Source organism: Macaca fascicularis, chromosome 6, assembly GCF_037993035.2.
Source record: "Macaca fascicularis isolate 582-1 chromosome 6, T2T-MFA8v1.1".
Lineage (NCBI taxonomy): Eukaryota > Metazoa > Chordata > Mammalia > Primates > Cercopithecidae > Macaca > Macaca fascicularis.
In genome coordinates this window covers 154,098,016-154,121,263 of record NC_088380.1, presented here as the reverse complement: position 1 = coordinate 154,121,263, position 23,248 = coordinate 154,098,016, and the positions used below count along the sequence as shown (strand labels likewise).

At 37.8% G+C, this 23,248-nt stretch overlaps 1 protein-coding gene across 3 annotated transcripts in view; it reads right to left on the bottom strand.

Annotated features, from left to right (window-relative positions):
- Nucleotides 1-23,248, bottom strand: part of STK32A (serine/threonine kinase 32A) — a 151,812-nt gene that overhangs the window by 62,716 nt on the left and 65,848 nt on the right. For all 3 annotated transcript variants that reach the window (XM_073994543.1, XM_005558160.5, XM_015452097.4), the window contains one exon: nucleotides 1,762-1,935. In XM_073994543.1, the coding sequence (XP_073850644.1) occupies nucleotides 1,762-1,935 (174 nt within the window). The remainder of the gene's footprint in view (nucleotides 1-1,761; nucleotides 1,936-23,248) is intronic.

Below are 23,248 nucleotides of genomic sequence, written 5' to 3'. Positions count from 1 at the left end.
GACTCCATAGACTAACAAGTATGAAGAGTTTCTCCTCAGAAAGAGTTATGAGGGAGCAGTAAACCAGTATGGGAAGATGAGTTCTTGAGAACAGGATTTCTAGTTATTGAAAAAACACCAGGTGTGCAAATTCACTTCTGAGATCCTATGTGATTAACCGGTCTGCTTTCATTTATCTGGTGCCTGAAGAGCACACTTCCAATACAAACAGGCCCTTCCAAAGAAGGAACGTTAAATAAAAACTAAATGTAGAGGGCCAAGGCCGAACAAAATAAAAATAAAAATAAATAAAAGAACTGGCCTGTGGTACCTGCACAGAGAATCTATAAATTCTGATGCTTCATCTTCACCTACAGGCTCTGTACTCATCAAGATAAATTATAGGCTGAGTACAGTGGCTCACTCCTGTAATCCCAGTATTTTGGGAGGCTGAAACAGGAGGACCACTTGAGGTCAAAAGTTGGAGACCAGACTGCACAACATGGTGAAACCTCATCTCTCTATAAAAAAATAGAATATAAATAAAGGTTTAAAAAAATAAATTAGAGGTCAATGGCAACTGATGGTGGTCAAATATTTTATCTAGCCAACATTTTACTAATTGAGACATAATTGTACTTAAAATCTCAGCAAATTCTTCAAGGATTAGAGATGACAGCAGCAGAGTCATATGTACTGATTTTTCATTTAATGATGTATAATCAATGCATATATTTCACATGTGTAAGTAATGTGAATTGGTATCATAGAATTCTGACTTTGAGGTCAGAGAGATCTAGGTTTAAATCCTGGCTACACTATTTGTTAGCTGTTTGTCCTTGGCAAATCTTTGACACAGTTTGTTTATCTGTGTAATGGGAATATTATAATGAAATGTGGAATCTTTGCTGAGTTTTCAGGATTTAATAAACTAACGTACATAAAGTACCTAGGAGTGCCTGGCACATAGTAAGTCATCAACCAGTAAGCAGTAGTTGTTTTAAAGTTGATTAGTAGATGTTTTGATGTTTGATATGCTTACAATTCTTATAAGTAAATCTGGGTGATAATTTAATGTAGACAAGCCATGATTTTTTCATATGTAATTCTAGTCTAATTATATCTGCTCTGATTATTTATCTCAGGTTATTTCAGAGATCAAATTAGATACTATATATAAAATCATCATTAAAACTACAAATTTCTTTACTATAAAGTATTATCCTTTTCTGTCTATTATCTCTATAGTTTTATGGATTCTTATGTTATTTGTATGTCTTTATTTACTACAAATACTCTAAATGCAGAAGACATTGCTATTGCTTCCTCTACCTCCATTTGCAGTACATACATTAGGGATTAATTTAATATAGACTGCAGGACAACGAATATTAGAAAGACTCAAATTTTTTTCCTAAGAAGTTTCTTTCTTTTCATTCTATTTCTTTCCCTACATGTGCAACCTCCATTTAATTATTTGTTTAATATTTATTAGGTTTCTATATGCCACCTTTTCTCCTCTTTGTCTAAGCTTAGTTATAAAATAGTACCAAAATTCATTGATTGTGATCTTGCTGTTTACTGTGACCTTGGGCAAATTAAGCTCTAGGTGTTCAGTCTTTTAAAAAATCTACAAAATGAGGACAATCAACCTACCTCAGGGTACTGTTGCAAGAATTAATGAGGATTAAATGTCATGTTCCACAAGAATTTACTGAATTAGCCAGTTGTGGATTCTCTCCTTGCATTACGTTCATGGCGGTCACCTTGGACTTGACTGACCTGTGAATGATGCGCTGGCTCTGCAGGTAGTCCAGGGCCATGACCAGCTCGCAAATGAAGAGCTTCACTGTTTCTTCCTTGAAGCGGACGTTCTGCTGCAGGTGATAACGCAGGTCTCCACCCAGCAGGAGGTCCACCACCATGAACATGTCTTCCTCATCTTGGAAGGAATACCTGGAATTGCATTAGCAGAGAAAACTTATCAAATATATTTACACATTAAAGAGTCTCAGAGGCAAATGAGACCCGACAGAACAGAGCAGAGTGTTCCTGAGCTAAGAGCTCAGACTTTGGGAGTAGGTGGTCTATCCCTAGCTCTATCACCTTAGGCTTTTAGTTTCCTCATGTGTCACATGATAATAATAAGCACATTTGATCACCCTGATGAACAAACGGGGTAATTATAATACTTATTGTCATGCTTGACTTATAGTAAGCACTCAATAACTATTTGTTCATATGGTGATAAAACACAGAAAATGAAACGAACCCAAGTTATCCATTTATTGCTAATGGTTGTATCCTAACCGTATATTGCAGAAGGCCCATAAAATATGGGTTATGGGAACTTGAACCATTCTCATGCCCATTTTTCTATACTAACAACATCATTGCCCAGCAACATTATAACAAATCATGTCCCACGTTAATGACAAGGAAAACATATAAGAAGGGCAATGAAGAAGTAAGCATACAGTACAAGGAAGTAATTCACTCTGTCTTTGGGATGGGGAAGTAATGGAAAGCTTCTCAGTAGAGGTAAAACCAGAGCTCAATTTTGAGGAATGATGATCACAGTAATAACTAAAAAATAACGCTAACATCTCCTGATGTTTCTACTGAGTGACTTTGTGGGCTCTGACACACTCTGCAAGTGCAACCCCAGTCTTTCCTCATGATGCTGGTCCCACGCTCCCATTCACATGAGGAAATGCACAAAGTTAAACACCTGACAAATGGTAGTGCCAAACGTTCTCCAGGTGCCAAAGTAAAATTTGAAAAATACCAGAGAAAAATAGGATGCATGCAAGCACAGACTTGGGAAAGGACCTAGTGCAAGTGGGGAAAGAAGAATAGCTTGGATTTGCTGGAGTAACAGGTATGAGGGGGAAGCTTGCGTCTGGAGAAGGTGGCAGAGGCCAGATCCCATAACAGAACCCTGTGCATGCATCTGCAGTGACCCCCAGTCACTGAAGTAGGCAGGATCAGACATTGGGGAGTGCAGGGATGAGGAATTAGAAGAGGAAATGAGACACAGAGAGTAGAATTGTCCTCAGCTGTGTAAAGAGGAAATGAGACAGAGTAGAACTGGCCTCTGGTGTGTACAAAGAGTAGCTTGTAAAAATGCATTCCTACCTCTGTGATGTATTTTGTTTCCCTCAAAGCACAGCCATGATTTCTAGACACAGTCAAGTTTTCTGTGTGAACACTGCTTTGACACGTTTCTTTAGACATAACGTCATGGAGATCACATTTTAAAGTTTCATTTGAATCAAAGAATTAACTGCCTGCAAGCAGTGCCCAGGGATGCACATTACTTCCTTGTGACAAATTATTTGCTGAGGAAATAGATGTAAAATATCAATGATGGGAGAAATGCACTTAGTACATTTTCTTCTTTATAATTATCATTGTGCTAAAGGAGAAAAGGGATACTTACACCAGAAAAAAAGAAATTCAATGAAGCATTAATCTGAGGTGGTAACATTCTAATGAGCATTAATAGCACCTGATAGTTCAATAAATTCTGTTTATCACCGAAGACTGATTTACACAGAATATGTCTTGGAAAAATTAAGCTCTGTCTAACAGAAACTCAAAAAATGCTTTGTAAAAGCCTGAGAAATGTATGTTTGGTATTGCCTTTTGGGAGATACTATTCTTCATCTCAATGCAATGACTGGCTGGTCATCTCTGCCACTGGTGTATTGGGCACGAGGAAAGTTCCTTGGTTCTAGGCAATGTGGTACATAAGCCTTCCAACTGCAGCAACACACATTATATTCACCGTGTTTTACAGGCCATTCAGTAAACAATATTGAACTGGTGAAACTGTAATCATGGCTGAGACCTGCTGTACCTCAGGCTGTTCTCCGCTAAGGTAATAGAAAGAATGATTGATTGTGGGATGTAAGCAAGGCCTTTTGGGATGAGTGGCAGATGGGATAGGGATAATGAGGTGTATGAGGGTTTGGTACCAAAAGTCAGGAGAAGAGAGTACTACTCATAAACATAATTAGATGCCAGTGCAAACCACCTACTCAGACCTGGTTACCATACAGAGCAGACGTGATTCACTCCCTGCTGTTGACTACGTTAGGCTGCCAGGTGTAGTTCAGAAACCTGGTAACAGACCAGTGGACTCTTCTCCTACTATTCCATTTAACTCCAAGGGAGCAGAATATATTTCTTAAAATCAGCCTGAATGAATATTTTTACTGGGACTTGGGTTAAGCTGTCTTTATTCATTAAGCTGTTTTTATTCAAAGAACAAAGTGATAAAGGTGCCAGTTGTGGCAAGTTAATAACAGTGTTCGAATGTGCAGGGGATTATCAATCAAAGACAGAAGAGGCCCAGGCAAGAGGCAACATGTTTCCCTTGGCCAGTAGAAATATAAGTTTATTTAATCATAGAGGCACGTTTGGCTCTTAAAAATCATCTTTCTCCTTTGGCACATCAGAGCTAAAACTCTCCATCTCAGATTCTTAATTCTCAGAGGGAGAGAAGATAAATATTTTATTATCCAGAACTATGCCCAGTAAAATATGTGAACATAAAACAATTGGGCAATATCTAGAATATTCAATGTCGTATCATCTGATTTTTGAAAATGAGTAAGAGCTTCCTTGTACCTCAACCATTCATCACAGCCTCACTATAGCATTTCTACAACTTTCTTTGGTGGGATATCATGGCTTATTTATTTCTTAGTTGACAGCTCCAAAATTAACAAGTCTGGTCCCAGTGCATTTGAAATTCATTGCAAAGTGTGCTCAGTAAGGAAGAAAACTAATAAAAGATCACCACCCTATTCCAACCCTACTCCATTATGCTTGACCCAGACCATTGCAATAGGCTATTCATAGCTCTGTCTGCGTAATCTTGGACCTCTTCAATCCATTCTCTACTTTGCAGTTATATTTTTACAATGTGAGTTTTATCATGTCATCCAGGCTCAAGATAACCTTCACCTCTTTCCATGGTCTACAGAAACCTATGAGGTCTGGCCCTGTTTATTTTTCCAGCTTTATCTTGAAGATCTTTTCCTTCCATTCTCCAACTAGCAATTCAGGCCCCCTTCAGCCTTAGAAACTTGTGATATGGTGTGACCTGTGCCTGCACTCATGATGCTGTCCAGTACCTGGTTATATTCTTTTCACCTTTCAAGTCTCAGCTCAAGTGTCACTTCTCACAGAAACCTTTTCCAACACTCCATATTAAATGTGGTTCCCCTGTTACACGCAATGCCATATGCTTACACAGAATTTATCAAAGTTTGAAAATATTTTCCTGTGTGCTTTTGGATTAACTTCTTTCATTCCCAATATATCTCAGGATGCATGCTTGCTTTTACTCACCATTGGTGCCTCAATACTTGTACACTGCCTGGAATACAGATTGAACAAATAGCAATAGAAAACATAATCAATGAATCAAAAGAGAAAGGAAACAAGCGAGGTTAAAACACAAGCTTTGGGTGGGCTCTGATGTAAATGCTCTAGATTCTATGTTTAGAAATTAGCATGGTTACCAAATAAGCCAAAAGAGTCACTTAGTTGGGAGTCAAGGTAAATGGTAAAGAAGTAAAAAGAAAAAAGAAAGTCATTCACATGCTTGAAGCTGCCTTACAGGGGCCATCTTGAAATAAATCTGACTCTGAGGGTTGGGAAGAGATCTAAAATATTCTACAATGCAGTGTTTTTCAAATTGTGAGTCAAATTCCTTGAAGGAGTTGTGAAATCAGTTTGGTTGAATGTGATGAGCATTTTTTAAAAAGAAGTAAAATAGATCGAATAACATAGGATAAATGCTATTAACATAAAGTTAAACATTATGAGATTTTTTATGAATATAATGTATCTCTGTGAGTAGACCTACTGGGTTATGATGAAAAACATTATTTCTTGTTATGGGCTGCAGTCAAAAAAGCTTGAAAACCATGATAGTAGGGGAACCTACTTCCTATTGCGGAACTGTTGCACCAAATCCTCATTCTGATGCTACCCCAGCAAGGGTCCATTCTGAGCAAGGAAAAGCAAGAGAACATTGTCCTAGAACCTAAAATGATAGAACACTTCATTGTGTTTTTCTGACTCTGAACAGGGAGTGCTCACAGCAGGCTTTTCACGGCTTACGCAAAGCATTAGCCCTTGTTAGAAGAGATCCCTCAGGAATAGCAAGGAGGAGGTTAGGGTACACTGTCCTATTCATTAAGTACAAATTTACATTTTAAAACCTTTCTTTAGAGCAATGACCCATCATATTTTTCTTCTTATAGCTCTGGAATAATTTTTCAAGGTGTACCTAGTGTGAAGTTCATTTTTTAACAACGAGTATTATGCACCTAATTCATTCACCATAACAATACAGCAAACCCACGGTTTCCAAAGGCAGATTTCAACAGTCTATAAAAGCAGTACTCAGTTGTGGCCGGGCGCGGTGGCTCATGCCTGTAATCCCAGTACTTTGGGAGGCCAAGGCGGGCAGATCACGAGGTCAGGAGATCGAGACCATCCTGGCTAACGTTGTGAAACCCCATCTCTACTAAAAATACAAAAAATTAGCCAGGGTGGTGGCGGGCGCCTGTAGTCCCAGCTACTAAAGAGGCTGAGGCAGGAGAATCACCCGGGAGGTGGAGTTTGCCGTGAGCCAAGATCGCGCCGTTGCATCCAGCCTGGACGATAGAGCGAGACTCCATCTCAAAAAAGAAAAAAAAAAATACCCAGTTGTGTTTTTGTTTTTTAACTGAATACCGCAATGTGACAATCTAAGGCAAAAGAAAGGTTAATGGCTTGGATAACACTGGAACCAAGCTGAGACAACACCCTAAATTCTCTCTGTATAAGTTTAGAGGGAGGCAATTTACAACCTAAGCAAGTATGTCATGACTTTTAGTCATTAATGGATCATTATGTGAGCATTTCCACCAAAGCTTGATGAGAGCCACTGTTGGTAAGGACATGGAGAAATGGGTATCTTGTATACCCTGGATGGTAATTTGGTGAAGCCTCTTTTTGAGGACAATTCAAAAATATCCTTTAAAAAGCACATAGATTTGGCCTGTAATTTCTTTTTTTTTTTTTTTTTTTTTTGAGACAGGGTCTCACTGTGTCATCTCATCCAGGCAGTCATAGCTCACTGTAGCCTTGACATCCCAAGTTCAAATGACCCTCCCACCTCAGCCTCCTGGGTAGCTGGGACTACAGGTACACACTACCATACCAAACTTTTTTTTAATTTTTTTGATAATTTTTATTAGAGGTGAGGGCTCACTATGTTGTCCAGGCTGGTCTCAAACTCCTGGCCTTAAGGAATCCTCCTGCCGTAGCCTCTCAAAGTGCTGAAATTACAGACGTGAGCCACCACACCCTGTGTTGTCCTATAATTTCATTGCAAGGAACTTTATGGATACACTAGAAAAACTGTGCCAAGATGTACATATAAGGATACTCATTATACCATATAAAATTAACATAATTTACATGCCCGTCGTTAAGGGAGCATGTGAATAAATTATAGCAAATTCATGCTATAGATTATACAACATTTTAAAAAAACTGAGACAGATCCATATTCTTTTTTTTTCTTTGCATTTCAATGGCTACAAAAACGCAGCTCTATATTCTGATATGGAACTATTTCCAAAATATATTGTAAAGACGAAGGAAAAGAACAATGTTTACAGTATAGTATGCAGTATAGTATATAGCTACTTAGGTACATAAAAAGGATATATTTAAAAAGGATATAAACACACAACCACAAACGGAATAAAAATGCACATACACTAGTATATGCATAACTTTTTTTGAAAATAAGATAGTTATATAAATGGTGGGATTATAAATCATTTTGGTTTTTATATGTTTATATTTAAAAAGCCAAATAGATGTAAGAAAAAATTTCCTTCTACTCTGATATATCTAATACATATTGCCTTATCAGGAAAGAAACAAACAAAAATGAGTCAGTTATCTAATCTTTATAAATTATCTGGGCTAGTAGTTGTCCTGAGATCCTCAATCTTTTTTATTTTTCCTGACTGTTTTATAAACTTTTCTTTTTAAATAAAGAAATTTTTATCAAATGTTTGCATCCTATAGTTGGATTCAAACAAGGCCCGCCCACTGCCATTGACATATGTGGCAGTCTTTTTTATTCTACAGCTTCCCTGACCAACTGTTATTCTTTTATTTCTAGTAATTTTTCGTTGAAAAAAACCCAAATGTGGGCCAGGTGCGGTGGCTCACATCTGTAATCCTAGCACTTTGGGAGGCTGAAGCGGGTGGATCATGAGGTCAGGAGTTCGAGACCAGCCTTACCAGTATGGTGAAACCCCGTCTCTACTAAAAATACAAAAATTAGTGGGGCATGGTGGCACGTGCCTATAATCTCAGCTACTCAGGAGACTGAGGTAGGAGAATCACTTGAACCTGGGAGGCTGAGGTTGCAGTGAGAGATCACACCATTGCAATCTAGCCTGGACTTTGATGATTGCATTCAATGTCATGTCTATCTACACATTCCACAATTCTTTGTAGTTTGTAAAAATTGGTGGTTAGATCTAGAGGCTTGTTCAAGTTTAGGTTAAAAAAAAAATCTATATTTTTTTTTTTTGGCAAAACTATTTCACAGATAGTGGTATGCCCTTGATTAGGAGTTATACAATTAATAAGTCTATATTTTGTGTGTAGTGTTATCAGCCATTAATTATTGTCATCTTGATCCAAAAATTCCTTAGGGGTTGTGATATTTTAATTCTATCATTTCTCCTTAATGTTTTAGCTGGAGTATTTTTATACAGAGAAACTTGCTTTAATCAATTATTTAGTTACTCCGAGGTTCAATTCATATAGGAAAGGTGTGCTTAAGTCTTCCTTCCCCCTCCGCCGCCTCAGAGACAGGGTCTTGCTCTTTAACCCTGGCTGGACCACACTGGTGCCATCATAGTTCACTGCAGCCTCGAACTTCAGGGCTCAGGCAGTCCTCCCGCCTCAGCCTTCGAGTAGCTAGGACTAAAGATGTACACCACAATGCTCAGCTGATATTTTAATTTTTTGTAGAGACGGAGTCTTACTATGTTGCTCAGACTGGTCTTGAACTTGTCTTTCCTTTATTTACCACTTTTCAAAATGAATTGTTTGTTTCCTAGAGTCCTCCAAAAACAATCAATATACTTAAAAATATATTATAATGAACTCCTGGGTTTGATGTCATTATTCCTATTGTTGTTAAAAATATATTATACTTTAAGTACAATTCAGTGGCACTATGTACATTAGAATGTTCTACAACCATCACCACTGTCCATTTTTAGAACATTTTCATCATTGCTAACAGAAACTCTGTACCCATTTAATAATAACTCCCTATTCCGCCTCTCCAACTGCTGGTAACCTCTATTTTATTTTCCGTTTCTATGAATTTGTCTGTTCTAAGCATCTCATCTAAGTGGAATCATAAAATATTGGTCTTTTCATGTCTGGATTATTTCATTTGTTATAAGATTTCAAGGTTCATCCATGTTGTAGTATATATCAGAGTTTTACTTCTTTATAAGGCTGAGTAATATTCCACCATAGACATATACTATGTGGTGTTTATCCATTCATCTGTTGATGGACATTCGGGTTATTTCTACCTTTTGACTATTATGAATAATGCTGCCGTGAACACTGGTGTGCAAGTATCTATTTGAGTCCCTGCTTTCAATTATTTTGAGTAAATATTGAGTAATGGAATTGCTGGATCAAATGGAAACTCTATGTTTAACTTTTTGAAGAACTGTCCGACTGTTTTCTTCAGTGGCTGCACCACATTACATTCCCACTATCAGTGTACAAAGGCTCCAATTTCTCTATATCCTCTCCAATACTTGTTATTTCCCATTTTTTAAAGAGTAGTACTGGCCCAGTGTGGTGGCTCACACCTGTACTCACAGCACTTTGTGGGGTCTGAGGCAGAAAGATTGCTTCAATCCAGGAGTTTCAGACCAGCCTGGGGAACAGAGTGAGACACTGTCTCTACAAAAAAAAAAAAAAATTTTGTCTGGTGCAGTGGCACATGCCTGCAGTCCCAGCTACTCAAGAGGCTAAGGCAGGAGGATCACCTGAGCCCAGGATGTTGAGGCTGCAGTGAGCCATTTTCATGATCACACACCACTGCACTTTAGCCTGGGAGATAGAGCAAGATTCTGTCTCACAAAAAAAAAAAAAAAAAAAAAAAAAAAATAGGTGTGAAATGGCATCTCATTGTGATTTTGATTTGCATTTCTCTAATGTTTTGTAATGCTGAGCATCTTTTCAAGTGCTCACTGACCATTTATTTATCTTTTAATGTAAAACTACTCAGATTCTTTATCCATTTTTAAATTGCATTTTCCCTTTTTATTATTGACTTGGAAGAAATCCTTGTATCCTTTTTTTTTTTTTTTTTTTTTTTTTTTTTTTTTTTTTTTGATATGGAGTTTCGCTCTTGTTGCCCAAGCTGAAGTGCAATGGCACAATCTCCATGCACTGCAACCTCCACCTCCCAGGTTCCAGTGATTCTCCTGCCTCAGCCTCTCAAGTAGCTGGGGATACAGGCACTTGACACCACACCCAGCTAATTTTTGTATTTTTAGTAGAGACAGGGTTTCACCATATTGATCAGGCTGGTCCTGAGCTCCTGATCTCAGGTTATCCACCCACCTTGGCCTCCCAATTTGCTGGGATTACAGGCATGAGCCACAGTGCCTGGCCCCTTTGTATATTCTAAATGCACATCCTTTAATAGATATATGATTTGTAAATATTTTCTCCCCATTCTCTGGGGTGACTTTTCACTCTTTTGATAGTGACTTTGAAGCATAAAAAGCATAAAAGTTTTAAGTTTTTATTGTGTCCAATTTATCTACTTTTTAAAGTACTTGTTCTTTTGGGGTCATATCTAAGGAACAATTAATGATTACAAGGTCTTGATCATCTACTTCTATATTTTCTTTGAAGAGTTTTATACATTAAGTTCTTATATTTACCTCTATTTTGCATTTTGAGTTAATTTTGTATATGGTGTGAGGTAGGGTTCCAATTTCATTCTTTTACATTTAGATATACAGTTGTCCCAGCACCAGTTGTTGAAAAGACAAATTCTTCCCCCATTGAATTTTCTTGGCACCCTGGTTAAACGTCAATTTACTGGAAATGTGAGACTTTATTTTTAGATGCTCAATTCTGTTCCATGTTTATCCTTATGCCAGGACTACCCTGTTTTGATTATTGTAGCTTTGTAACAACTTTTGAAACTGGGAAGTATGAGCCCTCCAACTTTGCCCTTCTTTTTCAAGATTGTTTTGGCTAGTCTTTGAATTTATTGAATTTTGAGTCCCTTGGACTTCTATACACATTTTAAGATCAACTTGTGAATTTCTGCAAAGAAGCCAGCTGAGATTTTGATGTGGATTGTATAGAATCTATAGATAAATTTGTTATTAGGATATATTCCTAATATATCCTAATAAAAGCCATAGTGCTTTTTTCACTTAACAATATACTCTGCAGAGCAAACCACACTAGGAGATAGAGATATTTCTCACTTCTTTTCTCAGGTGTGCAGTGCTGCAATTTATGTATGTCACATGATTACTCAACCTGTCCCTGCTTAATGAATATTCAGGTTGTTTCCAGATTTTTGGCTAATATAAATAGTGCAACAGTGAAAAACTCTATGCGTATATCTTTGTTTGTTGTTGTTTTTTTTTTTTTTTTTTTTTTTTTTTTTTTTGAGACGGAGTCTCACGCTGTTGCCCAGGCTGGAGTGCAGTGGCGCGATCTCGGCTCACTGCAAGCTCCGCCTCCCGGGTTCCCGCCATTCTCCTGCCTCAGCCTCCTGAGTAGCTGGGACTACAGGCGCCCGCCACCGCGCCCGGCTAATTTTTTGTATTTTTAGTAGAGACGGGGGTTTTTTAAGACAGAGTCTCGCTGTGTTGCACAGGCTGGAGCGCAGAGGCATGTTCATAGTTCCCTGCAGCCTCCACTTCCAAGGCTCAACCTGTCCTTCCATCTCAGCCTTCCGAGTAGCTGGGACTACAGACACGTACCACCAGGCCTGGCTAATTTTTAAAATTTTTTTGTAGAGACGAGGTCTCACTATGTTGCCCAGGCTGGTCTCAAGCAGCCCTCCCACCTTAGCCTCCCAAAATGTTGTGGTTACAGGTGTGAGCCACCACACATAGCCCAGTAGTAGTACTGGCCCAGTGTGGTTGCCTTCTTATATTCTGGGCAGTCTAACTTCGTTATAGATGTATTGAAGAGGGTTTGCTAAAACAAAGATTTGTCAAAACAAAGGGCAAAGGTATATGTAATTTTTGCTTGATATTGCCAAATTTATCTCCATAGGGTGCATATCATTTTGAATTGCCACCAGCAGTATGTGACAGTGCCTATTTCACCACTTTCTCTCTCTAGAGTATGTTGTCAAATTTTCAGAGGTTTTTAACAGTAGAAAAACTCATCAATAGACCAAGAAGCTTTGGAACTTATAAAATACTTACTTCCTGTCTCATAAGCAGCCTTACAAAGCTTTTCCAAAGAAAAAAAGCACCTTGAATGCCTTCTTTAACACATATATGTGACTGCACCCACTCTTGTGTATTTTCTGTGGTTATCCAGAATAAACAGCCATATATCTAAAATTCATAAACGTGGACAACTTAGAATTTATGTAGATTTTTTGGGCAGTAAACGGAATGATTTTGAGAGAACTACCATATAATTTTTACAATAAGTGTTCAGGCCAGAATCGGTGACTCACACCTGTAATCCTGGCACCTCGGGAGGCAGAGGTGGACGGATCACCTGAGATCAGGAGTTTGAGACAAGCATGGCCAACATGGCAAAATCCCATCTCTACTAAAAATGCAAAAAAATTAGCTGGGCGTGGTGGCAGGCTCCTGTATCCCAGCTACTTGGGAAGCTGAGGCAGGATAATCACCTGAACCTGGGAGGCACAGGTTGCAGTGACCCAAGATTGTGCCACTGCACACCAGCCTGGGCAACAAGAGTGAAACTCCATCTCAAAAGAACAAATAAATAAATGTTCATTAAAACGTCCTTTTTAGCAATAAGAAACTTGTACATAAGTCTCAGAAGACGTAAAGACTCTTGGTCGGAGTTTATCTCCCCTGTAGTTAGTCTTTCCTGGTCTCTCCTTGACAAATGTAAATTAGATGTTACTCCTCTGTGTTTTTCCCCCTGTGACCTTCCATGGCACCCAGGTATTTCTCTATTACAGAATGCTTCAGGCCTAGTGCAGGTGACTCACGCTTGTAATCCCAGTACTCTGGAAGGTAGCACTTTGGAAGGCAGGAGGATCGCTTGAGGCCAGGAGTTCAAGGCCAGCCTGGGCAACATAGTGAGACACAGTCTTAAAAAGATGTGTTTGTTTTTGTTTGTTTTTGTTTTTAAATTAGCCAGCATAGTGGCATGCACCTGTAGTCCCAGCTACTTAGGAGGCTGAGGTGAGAGGATTCCTTGAGCTCAGGAGATCAAGACTGAAGTGAGCTATGATTTTACCACCGCACTCCAGTCTGGGTGACAGAGCAAGACTCTGTCTCTTAAAAATGAAACAAAACACTTCAGAAATCTAGTTGTAGATGGCTGCATAGGATTACATTGTATAATCACCATTAATATTTTCTTTTTGCCTGAATTGCTCACTAATTGAACAAAGAATTTTGTGCCTTGTTGATTTCTATCCATCAGCAACCCCTGCCATATAGCGTGGTGTATAATGAGCACTTGTTCCTCCGATGGTCATTTTCCAAATATTTATTGTATATTCATGTTGTGCAAGGTGCTGAGAATAAAGGAGTAAACAAAGGACGTGGTTTCCTTCTTCCTGAAGCCAATCATCTATAAAAGATAAGCAAATATTTAACAAACAAATATGTAGTTATAAAATATGGCAAGAATTGTGAAAGAAAAGTGAAGGATACTGTGATAGAAACTAACAGAAGGACCCAAGTTTGATTGCAGGGGTCATGAAAACCTCACAGAAAGTAATACTCACATGCGTGTGATTCAAGACATAAACTATAGCCTCAATTAACATAAACAAATATCCACAGTTTGCACAGTAAAAAAGATGGGGGGCAATTTTAAAAAATCATATAACAGGTTGCATGTTAGTTTTTCCTGATTATTATGATGATTTTTCTGAAGCCCTGACCTTTCTCTGGACAGAGTTTTAAATCATATTTCATAATCTGTTGGCTTACGTATACTGGCGCTTGGAGATTTAATTTATGAAGCTTCTCCACGGAGAAATTTTGCTATTATTATTTTCTACAGAATCTCTTGAGATGGCCACCTCAGAGCATCATACAGCCAGGACAGGCAAAGGGGAATAACAACATTTCGCTCTCCATATAAAAGGGCAAGCCAAGACAGCACACTCAGATGATAATGAGGAACAATTAAATCAGACTCTTGCTTACAAAGTTCATCAAGTGTCCAGGAAAGAAAAAATAAATGTTAGAAGTTAATAGTTTTTGTGCTCTGTGACAATCATAGACCGATTGCAGAGAAACTAGTCTAAGTTGGAGAGCTTGGGTCATTGATGGGATTGGAAATGGCCACTTGTGATTCAGCAAGTGGCTGGGCAGGCCTGGCTGGCGTGGGAGAGGTGCCCGGCGTGCTGAGTCATACATTGTGACTGGCCCTTCTCCAGAGCAGAGAGACAGGAAGTTCAGCTGGCACAATGTATTGTCCACCCTTCTGCCTCTCCAGACAGAAAGGCAATTTATTTCTTTATTGACCAAGCTACCCACATTCAGAATTGCAGGTCAGAGGGAGATGTACCAGAATTACTACCAAGTGAAGATATTCTTACTCAGCCTTCGCACCTTCATCCCAGGTTCTCTACTTTTAATGCACCCAATGTTCCTTTACCCGTTTAGTGCTTATAGCCAAACTAGACCAATTGCCTCTTCAGAAATGTTTTGCTTTTCTCCTGTCTCTGCTCTTATCTCAGTGGCTCTACTATTCATCTCTATTTCCGATGTCCAGCAGTAGAAACACTACCAGGAAAGTAGGAATAATATGACATAATGGTTTTTCTTAGACCTGAGAATATTAAAGTATCAGTGGTGATTTTGTTTTACTAAAATATTTTAATTTATCATGTTAAATGGCTCTTTGACATTTTTAAGTTGATTTTGCAGTTGTAGCTAATGTTAAAATGTTTGGTTTTAGATTTGTAAAAGTAATGATACATATATAATAACATTAAAATAAAATACATGTTAACACTGAGGGTCTTAGAGAATTTGGGGGTCAGGAGTTAGAATCCAGCTTTGTCATCACTTTCTGGTTTTGCAGCTATTGAAAGAAATGGAACATGTCATCATCAGCATACTTATTTACAGGAACTAGTATTTGAAGATATATGAAATTATACATGGAGTATATTAGTACAGTACCTCAAAAATAGTAAATTCTTAAAAATATTAGCTGTCTTAAAGAATGGCATTGCATATATACAATTCTTTAAGTTTCCCCAAGAATTTCCTTCTTGAGTTTTCTTTCTAAAACTACACTTTTCAATTCATCCAACTTAGTCACAGTGAGAATATCTCACCCAATTAAACTCCAATCCTGCTTAAATTCAATATGCTTTTAAACAGCCACAAAAATGAACTAGTAATCTATTAAGTGCAATCTAAGGAGAAAAATACAAATCTGCAGGATAGATTCATGTTTAATTATAACTACAAGTCTCAAATGGATACTTAGAAAATCCTATTCTAATTCTCTATTAATTTCACAGATCTTCACAGCATCTCAACATTTCCTGTACTCTGACCACCTTCATTCTCAGTTGATGGCCTCATATACCACAGGGAAAACACAGGCAATGGCATGAGAACTACTTCATCTGCCCTCTGACAAGCCCAGCAGCTCACACACATACAGACTTCCAAACTCTGCTTTCTCTCCTAGTACATGAAATAAGGTTCCCCACTTCCACCTAAGGTCAGCTCATTCACCTGTGTCCTGAGTCACATTCATCTCACCACCTACAGGACCTGACTTGGCAATCATTCCTACTCTTTACTATATTACTAATTTCTTCCTCTCTATTGGCTCATTCTTGTTACAATTCAAACTTGTCTATGCACCTCTTAAAATATATGTAGGAATATATATAAATAGAATACATATTTATAAATAATAAATAACATACATAATAATATATGAATAATAATATAAAATAAATATTTTATTATAGCCAGTAATATACATAAGAGGATAATAGAGCATGACCAACTAGCATTTACTTTTGGAAATCAAGGTTGCTTTAATATTTGCAAATCAACTTACTTCACTCATAGTAGAAATGATCTCAGTAAAACAAAAGTATCTGATAAAATATTATACTCATTCATGTTTTAAAAAAAACTTCTAGTGACTTAGGACAGAAAAGAAACTTTCTTATTGTGATAAAGGATATCTACAAATAGCCTACAGCAAATATTTTATAAAATTTTGATATATTGAAAATCTTCCCTGTGAAGTCGGGAAAAAGAGACAAAGATGTCCATTATCCTACTTTTATTCAACATTGTTCTCAATGCATGTGCAATATGCATGGAAAGAAAAGGTAAGAAGATTGAAAGGGAAGAAATAAACCTGCCACTATTACTACATTACATGAATGTAAATATTGAAAATCCAAGAAAACCTATGGGACAACTAGTATGATTAATAAGAGAATTTAGCCAGGTCACTGAACACAAAGTCAATGCTAATAATCAATTGTATTTTAGTATATAAGCATCAAACTAGCAAGAAATACAATTTTGATAAATAATATCACTTGTAATCTTATCGAATACCTAGTCATCAGTCTAAAGACAAATACGCTAGACCTCTACGCAACAAAACTAAAACCAAAGAGAGAAATTAAGGGATACCTACATAAATAAGGAAATGTATATGCATATATATGTATATGCATGTACACATATATATAAATGTATGAATTGGAAATTTGGTATTTTTAAAAATGTTAATTATCGCTGAATTAATCTATAGACTCCATGTACCAAATATACGTACCAGCAGCTTTAAAATACAAATTGAAAAGCTACTCATGAAATTTATGTGAAATTTTAAAGAGTCAGCTGTAGCCAACATAATCCAAAGATGAATTACTGAAAATTCAGTATAAAACTACAGTAATTAAAACAGAGTGATAAATATGCAAGCGTATACAAATAAATCAATGGAACAGAGTCAAGAAACCCACACATAGATGGTGACTTCATTAATAACAAATGTGGTTCTGTGGTGCAGTAAGGAATGTATAAGCTCATCAACAAATGGTTAAGGGTTAATTACTTATTTATGTGAAGACAAAATAAAACTTGATCCTAGACTGTAGATCTAAATGTTAAAGCTAAAACAGCAAAGCTTCTAGGAAACAGGATAGAATAGCTCCACCTTGGCATAGACAAAGATTTTTTATTTTTTATTTTTTTTAAGACAACGTCTGGATCTGTTGCCCATCCTGGAGTGCGGTGGCGCCATGATCTCTGCACACTGCAACCTCCGCCTCTCGGATTCATGGGATTCTCATGCCTCAGCCTCCCAAGGAGCTGGGATTTACAGGCATGTGCCATTACACCCAGCTAATATTTGTATTTTTAATGGAGACAGTGTTTCACCATGTTGGCCGGGCTTGTCTCAAGCTCCTGGCCTCAAGTGATCTGCCTGCCTCAGCTTCCCACAGTGCTGGGATTACAAGCGTGAGTCACTGTCCCCAGCCAGAAAAAAATTTCTTAAAGAGGACACAGCAATCACTACACATAAAGAAAAAGACTGATAAATTGTACTACATTAAGCCCAAACATTTTTTATTGTTAAAAAAAAAAAAAACACCGTTACTGCCATGAAACAGAAAGTCAAAGATTGGGCAAATAGTTTATATCCCCCCAAAGAAAGACTTCTTGGTGAAGTTTCACAACTCATTCCATATATATAATAAATTAGATACTAATTTGTATTTCTTTTACTTCTTGTATATTATGTTCCCTGTATTTTTTACCCATAAAAACAAAAGATAGGTTATTCAATGTCTCATTTTGCGTTAGTAACTTTGTTCTATCATCCTCAACATATGATAAGAAACTCCTGATTCACGGTAGAGTTCTACATACATAATATTGAAAATGATTCCACACTTTCTTCTAAAATGTATCAATTACATGTAGGCTGTATGCCTATTGTCAGGCATAGTTATATGTAGTTTTTCTAGACATTTTCCCTACTGATAAATGCATCTTTCTTTTTATTTGTTTTATTTGGTTTCCATGCAGAACAATTCTGTGATTCATCCTTTTCCTTCAAAATGTTTATGTTAAGTCTTTCAAACATCTTAGATAATTCACTACTTCTTTATCTGAGCAGAAGATTTAAAATTTAATATACCTTTATATGTCAGCAAGCAAATGACATTCCAGTGCTAGGAAGCTAACACATGTCAGTGAAGATGTTGATTTTTGAATTATTTAAAATCTGTGTGATATAATACATTTTAAATACATGTTACAAATTATAATAAATATTTACTGTTGCCTACTTGATAGTAACAACATAAATCACAAAGGTTAACACCTTTTTCTCTTTGCCACATATATTCTGAAAATTTCCTTATCCTCCATTTCAGCACCTGGAACAACACCTGAACTTGGTATGTGCTAAATAAACGTTTTTAAAAAAGTTTTATAAAGACTTGCATATAGAATATATAAAGAGCTTTTATGGATCAATAAGAAAAAGAGGCAACCAATAGAAAGGTGGTCAAAAGAGTCAAACAAGCACTTCCCAAAAAAGGGATTCTAAGTGGTCAATGAGCAAAAATATGCCCAAACTCGTAAGTCACTAGAAAAACGCAAATTAAAACCACAAGGAGATACCATTACACATTTGCTGGAACACCCAGAGTTAAATAAACTGATAATATCCAGTGTTGGTGAGGCTTTGGAGCAACTTGACTTTTCACACATTGTGAATGTGAGTATAAACTGGCACAAGCTCTTTGGAAAATTGTTTGCCAGCTAAACCTATGTAAACCCTAGGACCCAGGGATTTAATTCTTAAGTTTATATTACAAAATACGTGTAGAAAAATAAAAATTACACATATTTTGGAATATAAACTTAAGAATTAAATCCCTGGGTCCTAGGGTTTACATGTGTACAAAAGTACACATATTTTGGAGTTTGCCAAAAGATACACGTAAGAATGTTAATAGCAGCACTCTGCAAAAGTCTCAAATTGGAAACGATCCAAATGCCTATCAACAGTAAAAAATGCAAATGAACCACAGAGTATTTATACAATGGAATACAATAGAGAAATGGCAACACACCATTGCTGCCTGTCACAACATGAATCTCAAAACTCACTTTGTACCTCTCCTCCTCTACTTGGAAAATAAAATCACTCAGTAAGTGATTTTATTTCTCATTTTCTCATTGAGCCTCTCCCTTTGCTCCCTTTGGTCTTTTGTCCCACCATGTGGAGTTGGCTTTTATTAACATCTTGATAGAGTCAGGAGACAGCCAAGGGTCCCCTGAGAAACCCTGCCTCCAAGTCTAAAACAGCCTGAAGGCTGAAAAACCGGACTGCTGGTCCTAGATGAAGCCTGCGCTTTCCCGACTCATTCTCTCTAAATAATGCCCACCCCCGTCCTGAGGGAACGGGGTGGAGCCAGGGGAAGTTCGCGCTGTTTGCAGTGGTAGGAGCCTGGCCTCTTCAGGTTCTGTGTGGTAACCCGGATTCAATCTGTGAGGCAGGAGGTTGCTGGCAAGACTCCCTCTCGCTTTGATGAGAGTTTTTCTTTCTTTTTCCTTTTTGTGCAATAAATTAAATTTTCCTCACCCTTCTACGTGTTGCAAGCCTAATCTTTCCTGGTCGTGTGACAAGAGCCCAATTTTAGCTGAACTAAGGAGAAAGTTCTGCAACAATCTCAATATATTTTTTATTTTTACTTTTAGTTTTTTAGAGGCAGAGTCTTGCTCTGTCACCCAGGCTGGAGTGCAGTGGTATAATCACTTCAAACTCCTGGCCCAAGGGATCCTCCCACCTCAGCCTCCAAAGAAACTGAGATTACTCAGCTAATTATTTTATTCTTATTTTTTGTAGAGGTGGGTTCTCATTATGTTGCCTAGGTTGGTCTCAAACTCCTGGCCTCAAGTGATCCTCCCGCCTCAGCCTCCCAAAACACTGGGACAAGGTCACAATATTTATCTTCTCAAGTAAGGGGTCTGTTCTTTTTGGCTCCTTCTTCTTGACCTTGCAGCAGCATCCAAAATGGTTTTCCCTCCTTCCTTTCTGAATAACTTTTCTCTCTGGAAGATTCCAGGATGGCAGACTCCCCTGACTTACCCATAGCTTGTTGATTAGCTTCATGACTGTTCTCTTTCTGTCTAGTTTCCTGAATCTTCCTTCTCTACCAGAACTACTAGAGAGAAATGTCTTCAGTCCTCAGACCTTCTGTTCCACCTAATCTCTCTCCCAAGGTGCTCCCTTCAAGTCCCTGGTTTATATGGCGTCTAACAGCCAATGATTCCCATATTTTTGTTTTGTTGGACTTCATACACTCTGAATTTCTCTTTGAACTCCAGATTCATTTACTCCCTATTCAAGAGCTCTATCTGAATTACTAAGGGGCAGTTCAAAATTAACACAGCTGAAAGAGTTTTCTTGATTTTCACAATGAATCTGCTCCTCCCTCTAATCTCCCCATCTAAATGAATGACACGATCATCTAAGTTGCTTAGGCCAACAATCCAGGAGTCATTTATTTTACTCTTGCTTTAAGCCAAGGGGCAGGAATGTTTTCTGAGCAAGGCCAGTTGGATTCTCTCCCAGGACTTTCAATCTTGAGTGGGTGACGCAAGGTTAGAAAATTGGTTGGAGCTGATTCATGTCCGCCCAGACAGCTTAAGAGCCTATTCAATAGTTCCTGCTACCTAGATTTCCAGAATGGCCTTTGTCCCTAATCTTTGTGAAACCTGCTACTTCAGCTGTGCTTCTGAGTCTTTACCCCATATCCTTCCAGTGAGTTTCTTTTTAGCTTAAATTTTCTAATGGCTCCTTGTGTTGTTTTCAATAAAAGATGATGAATGAATATGTGAATATCTGCATTATAAAGACACAGCTTCCTGTTCATTAGTCATCAGCAAACATCTCTAGGTGAAACAGTTACTGCCTATCGGCCACGGAATAACACTTCTCTACTAAGCTCTTCTTCAGGCACTGCCGTCCCTTCTCTACTTTTGCAAGTTCATCAGGGTCATACGCCAAAACAATTTCTTCCTTGAACCCTTTCACAGCACTACAAGGACTCAATAACCTCATGTGGCTGTGAGTTCTTGCAGTATTTATAGTTTCTACCATTTCCTTGATCATTTTGTGGACTTCTTAAACATACTTCATGTATTGTGGTGGATTGTTTGCAAAACTGACCACAGTGATTTCTCTGCCTGGCTTTTTCAATGTTGACTTTGCCATGCCACTCATGAGAAGTGGAGCCTATTTCTCCCCTCCTTGAATCTGAGCCTGACCTTATGATTTACTTGGGCCAATAGGGTAGAAAATGTGACTTCGGCAGAGGCTGAAAAAGTGCTTGCTCATTAAGTTTGTCTCCTGTTGCTGTTAGGAACCCTTCCACTCCCATGTGAAGAAGCCAGGGTTAGTCTCATGGCAGAAGAAAAAGATTAGGCTAGCCTCCACCTTCAAGGTCTAGATGGGTAATTTTGAATCACTGACTTATATAACAGCCCAAACTAGAACTGCCTGCCCAATCTACAGAATCATGAGACATCAATACTCGCTGTTTTGAGATAGTAAGTTTTGGGGCAGTTTGTTACATAGCAAAATCTTTCATAATGCATCTAATTCTTAACCTAAAAGCAAGTCTATACAGCACTTGAATATTGGGAAGCATCTTCTTTTTACAGGATTTTACATTATGTGTGTAAATGTGTATGTATGTTTAGGGATGATGCACCTGATAAAATGATCTTTTATATCCTTACTAGCTCTAATTTGTATAGATTCCTCTAAAAATGATGGAATTTGACCTCCATTGCATCTCTGTTGCCATCCCAGAAGACTGAGGTCCAAACAACATGTACTGGGAAGAAATATATACGAAAACAAACAAAGAATGTTTATGCTTAGGAAATTTAGGAATTCCCCCCACAACAATAAAATATTCTAATAAAACATGTTTAATAATATAAGTATAAAATAAAATAAAATTTCAGGACCTTCTAAATTGATTTTGACAAGGCGGAAGTTAAGCCCTGGATACTGAGTGAGTTGCATGGCGTGTCTGCAATTCTGCATCTTAGATTATAGCTTACCTCTCTTCCTCATTGTTCTTATTCTTTAAACAACTAGGAGAGACCAGACCTCCCCTTTCCAATCACTGATCTTTGTTATAGATTAACTGCCTCCCTATAGTCCTGTACCTAACTCAGACATGATGGTGCCCAAGGCCCCATGACAATTACATCTACAGAGTAGAATGTTTACATATACATTTCTCAAAAGAAAAAGACCACTTTGACTAATCAGATTGTTGTAACTATGCGTTAAACCTTACATAGAAAGATGGTGAAATTCTGTTAAACTTCCCTGAACTTTGTCTATAAATGATCCCCAATGTCTACGCCTCAGAACTCTGATTTCCATTCCTTGAATTCTGTGCTTCCTGGGGGGCCTGTCCTCAAACTTTGTACTCCAATAAACTTGCTTTAAACTAGATTCTGACCCTTTTGATTACTTTAGGTTGACAACGGAAAACAATTACAATAAAATGTTGCTTGAAATATGCAATCTTGTGAATGGTATAGATAGTAAAAAGTCAGGTATGTTGAAAAGCATAGGGAAAAAAATGGGAAGGAATTGCATTAAATACTAATAGTGTTTGTAATAAGCAGAATAAAGGCTCCCCAAAGATGTCCACATTATAATCTCCAGAACCTGCTAATATGTTTTCTTTTGTGGCGAAAGGGACTTTAAGGCCCATCACCAGATAGAGAGGCGATCCTGCATTATCCGGGTAGGTCCAATGTAATCACAAGGGTCCTTAAAAGACGAATAAGGAGAACATGAAGTCAGAGTCAGAGAGAGGTTTGAAAATAGAATGCTGCTGGCTTTGAAGATAAAGGAAGGGGCCACAAGCCAAGAATGCAGGCAGCCTCAAGAAGCT